Source organism: Sesamum indicum, linkage group LG9, assembly GCF_026168435.1.
Source record: "Sesamum indicum cultivar Baizhima isolate 11 linkage group LG9, ASM2616843v1, whole genome shotgun sequence".
Taxonomy (NCBI): domain Eukaryota; kingdom Viridiplantae; phylum Streptophyta; class Magnoliopsida; order Lamiales; family Pedaliaceae; genus Sesamum; species Sesamum indicum.
The window spans coordinates 26,528,056-26,541,497 of NC_142665.1; the positions used below are offsets into that span (position 1 = coordinate 26,528,056).

The 13,442-nt window shown below is 35.2% G+C and overlaps 2 protein-coding genes across 28 annotated transcripts; one reads left to right on the top strand and one right to left on the bottom strand.

The window, feature by feature from the left end:
• Positions 1-1,440: 1,440 nt before the first annotated feature.
• On the bottom strand, positions 1,441-6,494 carry LOC105177476 (uncharacterized). 25 transcript variants are annotated; one of them, XM_088885210.1, is made up of 3 exons: positions 5,743-6,494; positions 3,144-3,247; positions 1,441-2,960 (listed from the first exon to the last, which is right to left on the bottom strand). In XM_088885210.1, exon 3 carries the CDS (start codon positions 2,051-2,053, stop codon positions 1,604-1,606), a length of 450 nt encoding a protein of 149 aa, XP_088741336.1. In that variant the 5' UTR covers positions 2,054-2,960; positions 3,144-3,247; positions 5,743-6,494; the 3' UTR covers positions 1,441-1,603. The 25 variants fall into 25 exon arrangements, with proteins under 25 accessions (XP_088741336.1, XP_088741337.1, XP_088741335.1 ...); XM_088885211.1 differs by having other exon boundaries at positions 3,140-3,247; XM_088885209.1 differs by lacking the exon at positions 3,144-3,247 and adding an exon at positions 3,801-3,917.
• Positions 6,495-7,658: 1,164 nt separating this feature from the next.
• On the top strand, positions 7,659-11,429 carry LOC105177478 (B3 domain-containing transcription factor FUS3). Of its 3 annotated transcripts, none has more exons than XM_011100655.3 (6): positions 7,659-8,720; positions 10,140-10,229; positions 10,331-10,431; positions 10,594-10,640; positions 10,727-10,803; positions 10,919-11,429. In XM_011100655.3, the coding sequence occupies exons 1-6, from the start codon at positions 8,211-8,213 to the stop codon at positions 11,177-11,179; spliced, it is 1,086 nt and encodes a 361-aa protein (XP_011098957.1). In that variant the 5' UTR covers positions 7,659-8,210; the 3' UTR covers positions 11,180-11,429. The 3 variants fall into 3 exon arrangements, with proteins under 3 accessions (XP_011098957.1, XP_088740642.1, XP_088740643.1); XM_088884516.1 differs by lacking the exon at positions 7,659-8,720 and adding an exon at positions 8,735-9,449; XM_088884517.1 differs by lacking the exon at positions 7,659-8,720 and adding an exon at positions 9,458-10,028.
• The last annotated feature ends 2,013 nt before the right edge of the window (positions 11,430-13,442 follow it).

Below are 13,442 nucleotides of genomic sequence, written 5' to 3' on the forward strand. Positions count from 1 at the left end.
ATTATAGATCAAAGAAATTTTCATCAAAGCCTCCACCAATTTTTCTGTCAGAAAATTACAAACATATGAACAAATAAGAAAAGTGACAAACAATGGACTTGATCAAGTTTGTTCTTGGCTAAAAGAAAACATCTATCAGAATCCTGCTTCCAATCCAATCTATGGAAACTCAACCGCAGTTCAAGTATAATCTTCCACTTGAAAAAAGTATTAGAAAAAGGGTTCCTTATATTGAGAATCCAGAGTGTTTACTGCATAAAAGCCCAACCTACAGAAAAATTAGCTTACACTAATGTAAAAAGCTTTTTATCATAGTTGTAAGCTCACCCACATATATTCTCTAATTCCACCCTTCCTACCATGAGACACCGTTATATGAACAAGTCAAATACAAAAGGTTAATAGAACGATCTCAGCAAAAGGTGACTCTAGGTTGATGTCTCCTCTGTGTTGACCATAATCACTCATCCAAAACACATCCATTAACTGCTGCATCTCATTGTCTTTGTTGAAAGTGTTCTAACCATCTCATGTGCTCCTCAAGCTATTTTCCTTCAGTGGCCACTAGGATCACTTTAACAAAGTGAAATTATCTCATCGAAATTTTCATGTAAGCAAAATACCCCAATGAGGAAAAGTAGGATATAGAAGTCAATACTATTCCATGTGTAATCATATTTACCATACATGTATTGAAAAGTCATCTGTTAATGCATTGATCTAGACATTGGGATGGAATTCAAATGAAACCTATCAAAATAAACCATAAAGTCAGCCTAGATCATGTATCACCACAGCAAGACATGACATCAAGGCTAAGGATCATTTCAGTGGTTTTGGGAAACTATTCAACACATTCACAAGTGATGGGATGAAGACTCTTTGACAACAAAGTCAACCAGGATAATGTTAATTTGCCACTATACAACCACACAGGCAAAGCATAGTTAATGTGAAAATAAACAATGTTGGACAAAAGCATGTCCTGACAACATCAAGGTGATGCATTTACAGCCTGTGTCCCAAAAGTGCAAAACGTCAAGAGTCACAGCTTAACAGTCTCATCAAGATGTGAAGGGGAAAAGGGATGTGGTTTTAGCGCAGACGACAAATATAGCTGGTTGAGTAGGTCTCAAGTAATTGCCTGGAGAGGTCCAACAGAATGCACAGCACGATCTAGATATTAGATTCGCTACATAAAACAGGCAAGTACATACAACAGATCACATATCTGAAACTAGATTGTAATCATACAAGTAAACAAAAAGAATACAATTGCACATCTGATTCCCATTTTTAGCTTTACCTACTTCCCAATAGACTCAATTGCACTTCCTAAGTTTTCCCTGATCATCAATTAAATGACTAACCATTTCGATTTTTCAAGCTTCAAACATGGAATTTAAATACCACAATGGAACTGTATGAATCACTCAAAAATAAAACAACGCCAAAGCTAAATTGACAGCAGCACAGAAGTCAAAGCAAAAGTTAGCCATGAGGTCAAAATACCATCTAATTGTGTTTCAACACAATAACATCACATTTATTCTCCTCCAACAGAAATATGTTGTACTAATGGGAAGACAGGTTCTTAGTTAACCTAATAAAGTTGATTATCCTCCGAATCACTATCAAGTCCATCAGAGAAATCACTGTCTGAGTCATCACTGGAGTCGTCATAGTCATCCTCATCCTCAGATTCCTCAATTAGTATCCCTTTTCCTTTATCAACCGCCGCAATCCCTTTCTCCTTGTCAACAATTTCGGCCTCAACCTTCAAAAGCTCCTCTTTGTTATCATTTTCATCAGCCTTGCAATCTTCCTTACCATCACTCAAATCTGACGTTTTTTCATCAACAGTGAAAGAACGGATGATGCTGTTTTCATTTTCCATGGGGGTTTCGAGTTTTTGCCTCTTGTTGGAATCAGATTTATCCTCTTCTTTGATTTCTTCCTTCTCTTCTAGGGTTTTGTCGATGGGATTTGGCAGGTCGAGCTTACGTTTTTCAGGGAATGCACTTCCCTCCTCAATATTCCTCATATCGGCCATGTACGGAGAGTCTCTGCACTTTCAGGGCTAGGGATTTGAAAGAATTCACACACCGCAGAGGTATAAATCGTGCAGCCTGAGGGCCCTGCTTGTGACGTGGACCTGTTGTATTAATCTTGTCCCTTTACACTTTTTTCATGTAAACAGAGAGGAAATCATCTTTTCAAAATGCACAGGCCCCTCAAAGCAGCTGAGTAATAAATTGAATTGGATTCAGTAATACTTAAGTCCGCTTTAGTCAAGATTTTCAATATCTCCTAATAAGATTTTTATAACAGAAAAAACAAAAGGTAATAGAAGGGTCAATAAATTGTCATCCCACTTATAATGAGTAAGAATAATCATGAGTTGTTATCACATACAATTTAGTGATTTACTAAACCACAATACAAAGAAATACTTGCCAAATAATCAAAAGCTATTTATAAGATATTGATGAAATTTTTTAGGAGGTAACTCGATACCAATACCTACCATAATTCAAGATTGATATTTAGGAGTACCAATTAATACTCTTTATGGTGGTACGTTGAGGCCAATACAAGCCGCAAATAGAGCACTGAATAGATTAAAAAGAAATAAATAACTAACTGAAGGATATAGGAAAGCATAGTTACATCAATGCAGAGGATATTACTTCAAACTAGAGGATCAAGCACAGGTGAAATGATTAGAAGCAAACAATAATATGAACTCCCATGCTACAATAGGATACAAATGCATAAGCAGTTTACACAAACAAGAATATTACTACCTTGGTTCTAGACTGTAGTTGAGCAATCATCGCCGACATAGACAATCATGGCATTTTGATTTGCAACGATCCTATACCGTTGTTGCATTAACTCAACATTGACCAGTGGTGAGACACAGTCCTGCAACCAGTTCCTAGAATACCCCAGCGGCACTGCATTACATTACATTCCTTAAGCAATTTCATTCGATTCTCTCCAAGTATAGAGATAACACATTTGATTCTCGTACACATTTTACCAGAAAAAAACAACAGCATGCAGATTTTTCCTCGAAACAAGTAGCAAAAAAACTCATGAAGACATTAGGGAAACAAAAGAATTTCATCCTCACATACTGAAAGAACAATGACTTTGTTCCACAATTGCAGGGAAAATACTTTGAACGACAATCAAAGGTACAGGCCAGGAACAATGCAAAGCAGCAATTGCGACCATGCAACTGCATAATAAAAACCAAGACCTTCAGGGAACATCCAGTATTCAAGTTTTTAACATTCAGTTTAAGCAAGCAAAAATTGCAAAAACTAATGCATCTTCTGCCTGACCGTTGAATTACTGACAAGCAGAACCACAAGAAATTAAATCCACACCAAGATAAGAAAGCAAACATACAACTACTCGAGCAAATGCAATAAAAGACGCCAACTCTGTTACATCATTAATAGGCCTGTTCAGTTCGGTGCCGAAACAGAACCGAACATCCTCAGTTATGGTTCGGTTATAACCGAACTCTTTTCAGTTTTTTCTTTGAGTTTTTGGATGGAAAAAAATGATTTATGTAAAAAAAAAATTTTAATCAGGCATTTCATCATTTGTCATTCCCCAACTACACACAACAACGGTGATATAAAAGTCCAACCAAAGCCCAAGCACAACCAAACAAAGTTAACAAAAATTTAATCAGGCATTTCATCAAACAACTTGAAAGCAAAACTTGCTCATTAAATTTCTTACACAAACTGTAAAACAAATTTACAAAGAAGAAAAATCACGTGTTAATGGTGGAGTCGGAGCGAAGGTGTGCCGCGTGCCGATGGATTCGTGGACGTGAAGATTGAAGATGGAGTTCTGGAGTTCAGCAATTTTTCTCACTACCGCGTGAGAGAGCTCTAAAATTATTTCAATAGTCAGACTCAATGGACTCAATTCTCATTTCTCACATTACATAATTTAAACATATAGTTCGGTTTGGTAATCGAACTACGAAAAAATAACGACCATTTCAAACTGATTTTTCTTTATAAAACCGAAAACCGAAATCTGAAATTTCGGTTCGGCCAGGTTAACCAAACTCCACAGCTCCAATCATTAACTCTGATGCCAAATGATTGCTCTGAGGAAGTCAAAATTTCCACGCATCAACTACAAATCTATTTAATATATCAAGTTCCTCATAATCAGCATCATTATTTTTTGCAACAATTATTATAGAAAATAATAAAATTAACGTCCAAATTATATGATACACGCAAGTTAGTATAAAGCACTTATGAAATACATTTTATGAATAAAATGAAGCGAGAATCCTATCTTCGAGTTCTGGGAATGCATTTCCCACTAATGCACAGGCACGGCATTAGGAATGAAATTTAGAACTGGGCTTGTTCAATTTATTTGCTTGCATCAGAATAGAATCGATTCGACCTCAAAAGATTCATATAGATATGTAACATAAAAAAGTTGCAAAAATAAAATCAACAGGTTCTCATGACATGATAAAGCTAAGTAACAATCATAAAAAGGGCAAAAAGTTTTTTATATCCTTGGAAAAAGAGAAACCAAATTATGAAACGTTCAAAGATGTGATAAAAAAACGTCAACTTCCAACGTCATTTGGAAAAGAATCAGAGAACTTGTCACATTGTCTAAAAGGTGCCCAGCAACCTGGGTATCAAGAATCAAGTCTTGACAAAATGACAGTGGAAGGCTGTGTTGCAGTCTCACAGGATAACCGGGGAGAATAATCATCAAAATCCCCACCAATCTCATTACCAGATAAAGACATATATATAAACAACAGACTTGATCATGTGCGTCCTTGGATGAAAAGATCAAACAAAATAAAGCAGCTATCAGAATGCAGGTTGTATCCAATGTTCCTGGTAACTCAACAATAATTAATGGGGAAGCCAGTGCAGTTAATAACAAAGTATTTGTAAAAGAAGGGTTTCCGTGTACTTAGTCAATTCAGAAACAATGCACTAACTTAAAAAGAGCTAATAGCAAAATGAGCATACACTACTTTCCATATAGTTCTGCTGTGCTATGACTCAATAGTCAATTCACACAATTTTATCAAATACTCATATATGGACACATGAATATATATATTCTCTTATTGCACATATTCCGTCAACAAAGTCAAATCAGAAGGGTTCAGATTATTTCTGCCTAAACTCATTACTGATTTCAGGCTGATCTTTCTCATTTATCAGTAAATCTATTCCTACAGCAAGTTTATTAACTGGTGCATAGCACAATCTTGACAGAATGTATTGATAATATCTCAATATATTCTCAACCTGGGGCCTTCAGTAAGCATTAGTCATCATCAACAAATAGAAACTATGTTAACAATATGTGAAACAAAATGCACACCTGATAACAAAGGAATACTTTAAATGAAGTATGCAGTGTATGCGGCTCATAATTATGGATAATATGCTTGATAATAGTTTTGGCAATCTCCTATTTCGTAAATTTCACTCTACATCTTAACCATATGGATATTGTTGAGAGCTAGGCTCCTTACCAAACAAAGCCAGAGAATAGACTTGTACATTTGAAGTTTATGGTCCAGTGCGTCGCATCACGGACAGCCTGGAACTTTAGAAACTTCCTTAATTTAATAAGAGTTGCATTATTCAACATTATTTTCATTACAGACATGCAATTACCTTATACTGTGAATCCCAACACAGAAGCTCCAAATACCTTATAATGCTAGAAGTCCCAACATTAGTTGAAATATGATGCACAAACTCTGCAGTTTTCAATATGCTTGCCTTCGCATGGACCCTTGTGAGATATTGTGGCTAAACGTGATTCTGTGTTGCACCGTAATAACCCAGCATACATTGTTTTTCTTCTTCCTCCTCTTCTCCCTTTTCGTTTTGGTCCAGTCTCCGTCTGTCTCTCTCCCTCCCCCACCCCCACCCCCCCATTTTCTTTCAGCTTTTCTTTGTCTTCCTTCTTCTTTATTGTTTCTTGCAAAATAACAGCAGCCACCACATCCCTAATCATGCACTAAAAAAGGTGACCACGGACCCACATCTACTAGTAGTAGATCGACCACCAAAAGACCGACTTTCAATCTTCTCTTTTGAAATTTCAGGCAATCAACCACCCGAATTCAATTCCAAATTTCCAATTGCCAATACACAGAAACTGGGACGCTGGCGGTATGCTAGAGCGGCCACTGCGCTCCACCTCCACCATCCCAAAACCGACCATCCGAATCATATAACCAACCCCAACTTATTCACGTTCAAATCCAACACTTGGTTCACTTTCAACTCATCAGCAAATCTCAATACAAGTAGAATTTGGGCCTCCAAACCGCACGCCCTACATGGAGCATAAACAAAAAAACATACCCGAGTTCACCTCCCATTCCAACCCATACATAGTACGACGCCGACATACATTGAAGTGTAACACACAAATATCCGGATATGTATGTACAGCTGAAGAATGTGTAGATCTGCATGACGACCTTGGTCGTGTATTGGGCTCTTGGCCCGTTACATTTTGCTCATATGAATATAGTTACGTACTTGCATAAAAGCCCAGCCCAAATAACAATTGTTGAGCAGTTGTATTCTATCGGCATAGCACATCAAATGGATTAGAGACTCTCCCATAATGGAATACGCGTATACGTCGCATGCTCATATGTGTATAATTAATTTCAAATTTTAAAAATATATTAATTAAATTAATAAAATATTAAAAAGTAAAAAATATGAGAAAATAATTTAAAAAAATAAGAAACAAAGAGATGTGGAAATTGAGAAAAGAGAAAATGAAAAATTAGGAAAAGAATAAAATATTAAAAAATAGAAATTAAGTGAGACACTGAAAGGGTGCTTTCAGAACATGTGTTTCTAATACTCTATATTTATATAGATGAAGAAAATAATTTTGTATAATAATATTAAGTATAACGAAAAAAATATCAAATATAGAATTCAAATAATTATGTGATTGAATATTTATAAAATCACAAATATAAAGATTGATAACAAACAATATGATAGTGAATATGTGCAAAGAATAGCAAAATGGAGGGCTTAACCCTACCTACCTAGTCCTAGTCCTAGTCCTAGTATATATGCTCCAACTTCCTCCACCCATTTCCTTAGTTAATTTGATGATCCCCTTATTTCCCGAGTAGCCAAATGGGATGGAAGCAAAGCAATAAGTAGTTTATATATGTATGTTTGAAGTTGGAATGGAAGGAGATGAGAATATGGAAGACAAATTTTAATTAAAGGGTTTCTTTTATAATTTAATAATAGGTGGAGGATTGAGATGAAAATTATATAAGTTGTAACTGGTAGTGGAAGGGTAACCCATATATATATATATATATATATATGACATCACTAGCTAGTAGTAGTACTTTGACATATATATATATATAGAGAGAGAGAGAGAGTGTGTGTGTGTGTGTGTGTGTGAAAATTGAAAGAAGAAAGAATAAGGGGTTGGGGTGGAGCCCAGTGGGGAGTGAGGTGGCAAGCACACAGGTGACGGTGGTGCATGGCGGGATAGCGGTTTCCGTTTTCCGCCTAACTCTTTCAAATAAACCGCTACCGGTAGCTCTTATTGTGTTGGGTGTTGGTGGAGAGAGAGAGAAAATGGATTGCATGAATGCAGTAAGTAGTAGTGATGTAGTGTAGTTGAAGAAGAGAAGAGAGAGAAAAGAAGAAGATTGAAAAACCCTAAATAAGAGGGAGAGGGAGAGGGAGAGGGAGAGGCAGTGGCAGTGGATGCTAGAAACGCCATTGATTTCAGCTGCCAGAAAAGAAAAAAAAATATGAAAACCCCTCCCTCACTCACTCACTCCTCAGAGCTTTTTCAACACCTGGACCTCCTCCTCTTCCACCACCTCATTTTTTCTACCATTTCCATTCGTCACTTGTTTCTCTCTTTTCTACTATCTATCTATCTATATGTTTATTTTTCTTACCTCCGTCGCTCCCTTCAATGCATGTTCCATTCTTGTCTCTATATCTATGTATCTATACATCACACTCACTCACCATTTTAATTTCTTTCTCTTATACTAACTTAACTCTGGTTAATCTTCTTTCTCTCTCTCTTTTTTCTTTTCTTTTTTCACTTTCTCACTCCCACAACGTTTTTAGGGCATAAAAACAAAAGATTGAACCACCACCATGAATCACCATTGCACAAATGTCATCTCTGATCACTCCATTCTTGCTAAATTTAGAACAATTATCTCACTAACCCATTACTACCCATCACTCCTTCTCATTATAAGAACCCCCCACTCTCTCCCACTTACCCACACTATCTCTCTCTCTCTCTCTCTTTCTCTTCCACCACCTCCCCCTCCTCCCTTACTTTTTTTTGTTCTGCTACCTAACTTAAAAATGGACTACAGTTACGGAAATGGAAACGGAAAAGTCTTAATGGGGGGCGGCAGCAGCAGCAGCAGCAGCGGGGGCACTGCAAGTGCAGCGGTGAGAGGAGACAGCAGGAGGAGGAGCAGCAGCAGCAGCCGCCAAAGAAACCAGCAGCGCCACTCCTCCAGCCGGGCTGACCTTTTCTCGGGCCCCGGCTTCAATGTCCAGAGAGGTCCCAGAATGCGCAGGTCCAGGCGAGCTAGCCTTGACTCCCTCGCTTTTCCCGGCTTGCACGTGCCTCCTCTTCCTGCCCCACGTGTAAACCCCTCTCGCCTATTTAATTCATTCTCTTGTCTCTCTTGCCCTTAATTTTTCTTAAATACCAAAACAAAATATATATATATATATATATAATAAAAAGGAGAATTGAATATTTCTCATATTTCCCTTTAATTGGGCAAAAATGATGGAGTATTATTATTATTAAATAAATGGAAAGCTAATTAATATGTACTATTGAAATGTAATTATTGTGTTGAACATATATATATATATATATGTTTGTTGCTATTATTTTCTTTATAAATTGAAATCAAAAGAATTGTTCAATTGTATTTTCATTTCCCAAAAAAAAAAAATGTTTGGGAATTGAAATAGCGATATTAATTAATTATATAGATATAGATATGGGGCGGGTAATGTTTTGGATTTGGGCAATGTGGAAGAGAAGAGATGAGATTCATATGTTCCTCCCTCTCTCATATTCATATTCATATTCATATTCATATGTAAATTGTGATTAATCCAATACTAATAATTCATTAATTTCTTTCTTGTCATCTGATCATCTCATGATGTTCTTAATTGCATTAATCTGATTGTACATTCCCAGCCATGGCTTGTGCTTTTCTTCTCACATGTCGTCATTACATTTAGTTTTGATGAGATATTGCAGGACCTCAGCAGCAGGTCTTCTACATGTTTGTCTTTTTCTGACAACTTATGTCTCTTATACTAGGCGGTGCACGCTGGAGTTTTCCTTCTTTTGTAAATACACCATTCCTTTACTATTTCATATTAATTACCAAATTCATTCTTTTTTGTGTGTATCCCCTTCAGTTTAGTTTGATCGTTAACCCCAAATAACATTACGTAAACAATGAGACTCGAATCTATGTATCCTTGTGCATATGACTATAATGTCATAACATCCTCAATATCAGCATTGCTTTTCATGTTAATTAACTTTGTCAAATAGATCAAAAAAGTCAGGAGGACAAACTTTGAGTTCATTAACTAGGGGAAGATAATGAACCTGCTTCATTTATTCATTTAGTGCATGTTAAGAATGTGTTGATAGTGATGCAAATTTTACACACATTTGGTTTTAAGTGATTGCTTCCGTGTCGGTGGCCGCTATTGCCAGCTGAGGATTTCCTTTCTAATGCTTCAGTTTCTATTCCTAATATCTGCTCTTTATTTTTAAGTAAATATCTGGTGGGGGGCTGTCCGTCACCAACCACCACTGGCGTAAGGGTGCATCTGCTTTTCGCTTCCCATTAACCTATATACATATGTCACGACTAAATCTAGCAAGTCCTTGTTCATCTAATAAAGTTACAGTTGGTGAGAAATTGGTCATTTATTTGTAGGTGTTGGCAAGGATTTTCATAATCTAGTACTACTCTTGATTTAAAAAAGATGATTATTGACGGGTCTTATTTGAAATGTCTTTAGGAAATTGATCTTTCAAAACTTTCTTATCTTTTCAAGAAGCAGCTCAAGAACAGTGACGTAAGTGCCCTTAGAAGAATGGTCCTTCCAAAGGTTTGTATTCTCAAATTTTGCTTGCCAACTCCATACATCCTTTTTTCTCTAGGCGATAATTACTATGATGGTAGTATCTGAAAGTAACGATATAATTTCAGAGAGATGCGGAGATTCATCTCCCTGTCCTCGAGGCAAAGGAAGGGATTTCTATCAGCATGCTTGACATGGATGGCATTCATGAGTGGTGGTTCAAGTTCAGGTTTGAATAATTTTTTCAAGTGTAGTCCAGCATTGTTAGGATTATATATGTTTTTTCTAGCTGAAGAGCATTTTCCTAGCTCTAACTTGCTCGTCTAGTATTCATGATTCGACATTGTAAGTCACCCTTTGTGGCAACGTTTTTGCCTTTCTCCGTATACAGATACTGGCCAAATAATAGCAGCAGGATGTACGTGCTGGAGTCCACTGGTAGTATCTCCAAAAGAATTATTTCCCTTGGTTTTTCGCAGAATTCAGTATGTAATTGCTCAAAATGTCATTTTTCACCTCATCAGGAGATTTTGTGTACACTCATGGCTTGGTCCCCAACGATTACATTCTTGTGTACCAGAATGTTGAAGATGGAAGATATGTAAGCAAGGGCTGGTTACTGGCCTCACAAAGATTTCTTTAGTTGTACGATTCCTTGTTAATGTTTGTCAGGTAAGTCACTATATATTAATGTTCTTGCTAATACATATGATCAGGTGATCGAAGCAAGGAAGAAGGAAGATTATGACGCACCAAGGATTCTGGATAATCTTGTAATAAATGAAACGACAACAGAAGAGCTAACGCTCCCTGAACCCCCAGCTCTGGATGGCACGGAAATGCTGTATGAATACGACGCTAACTTCATGGACGATTCGCCCCTAGATTATCTAGGAGAATCCATCAACTTACCAAGTCTAGGATCGAGCACGTCTTTTGAACCCATCGACGACTACAATGCAGAAGATTTTGAATGAGCAGGTGGGTTGGAAGGCAAGTTTTTTGGATATGTAAATATATAGCTGAATAAAGGGCAGCAACAACATATATGAGTTGGGCATACATAATATTGGCGTCCGTCCATGTCCAGGCTCTATGTGCTGTGTGTAAGGCCCTTAGGCTCAGGCCGAAAAGAAAGGTCTGTTCCTTTTGTCACATGTCCCAACTTGTTAACATGTTAATATGTATGATTTTGGTATGTAATGAAGCTACTCATTAATTTCCTCATATTCAAATCCATATACCTACTGTTCAGTCTGTGTCTGCGTGTCATATAATTGATGCTTCCTTTTCTTTCTAACATACATACATACATGTAAGAGAAGCAAGGAAAGACGAAGAATACCAATACCAAGTGCCAATCATATTGAATGAGAGAAGTGGATGATGCTATTGGTATGGAAATATTACTTCATGTGATGAGGTATCTAGGTACTCACTATGACATTCCTTAATCATCCACCTGCCACCTCTCTATCATGTCGTAACCAAATTATTTAGGAATAATGAAGTTGGATGTAATTATATGTAGATCCTTTGTAATTTGAGAAATTATATTTAGCACTCCTGATATTTGCTTCCGTCTAACAAATAAGCTCCTCAATTAGTCAAAATTTACTAAATTTGTTGATATTAAAAAAAAATTTGAATTAAAATTTATATTTACCTTTGATTGACTTAAAATTGATTTACTGAAGGTCAAACAATTTTTTTCGGTTTAAACTATCCTTGTAATTGTGAAGATATACCTCTCCACATGTATTAATGCGTGAAAATGTATGAGGGTAATTCGATCATAGAAAAATTTATTTGACATGCTATAAGTCAGTAATAAACCAATTGGGGTAAATATTAGGGGTGCTCACTGTGCAGTTTCAATTTTTTCATAGCTATTCTCGAATTGCATTGCTCTTGGCAGTTTTTTAAATTGCCACTTTTAAAATCAAAATAAAAAATGTGGTTTCGGACGGTTTGGTGATCTAAATACTTATAACAAAAAGAAAATATTGAAACTAACAAAAATCATAAATAAAATAAATATTTGTACGTAGTAAGCAAAATTAAGGTTATGGACATATTAAATATATTGTCAAGAAAGCAAATGAAAATTAAATACATCCTTGGTCAATCTTCAACAATTACTACTAGCTAATTGATACTCTAGACCACGCAATTGCAAATTTGTAGGCACTAGCCATAATTAAGATATTACAAATAGATATTAAAATATAACATAAAATTTATATGTATCACATTAAGTAATTATTTAAAAAAAATTATTAAAACTTACTGAATTGTTGATTAAGTTTGTTGATCTCATTATATATATATAATGAAATAATGATAAAAATAATTAAAATTGTTCAACCATCATCATCATTATTATAATGATCTTTAGATTAATTCAAGGAATTACCAAAATTTAACATAAATTTATAAGTTATAAATAGACTGCATAATGCGTACTATATGTCTTGATATAAATATAAAACTCAAAAAAAGATATAAAAAATCATAAGTTAATTGTTAGGACTTGTCAATTTTAAAAGTGTAAAAGATTACAAATAGATAGTAAAATATAACATAAAATTTATATGTGTCGTATTAAATAATTATTTAAAAAAATATTAACATTTACTACGTTGATAATTAAGCTTGTGTTTGTATAAAGATTACATATATAAATAAAAGTATCACAATTTATTACTATATAAAATAAATTGCATGATATTGATCAAAAAGTATACTATATGGTCAATTTTAAGAATAAAATTAATAAACAAGAGAGAAAAAGCGAGAAGAGGAAAAGAAAGAAGCGAGAAGACTGGTGAGAGACAAAAGAGAGAAGATGATATGGGGATAAAACAAAAAAATAATAAAGGATGGAAAATGAATGAAAAATTAAAAAAATCATCAAATGGCTTAAAATTAAATGGGCTTAAGAATTAAACACATTTTGTTAAATAAACTCCAAATTTGAATTTTTTACAAAAATGGGCTTTGTAATATGGATATTGATATATGAATTTTAGAGTTATATAATTTGAATATGAAATTCTTTTAAGAACTTAACTATTTGATCAAATTATTATATATACAATTTAAAATATTAATTATACATTTAGCTGTGCGGTGTGGTTTTTTAGCAAATTTTTAAAGTTCTAAACTAAAACCAAATCAATAGTGCGGTTTGACATTTACTCTAAATTTAAATTTGCGGTTTGCAAAAATAGTTTGATT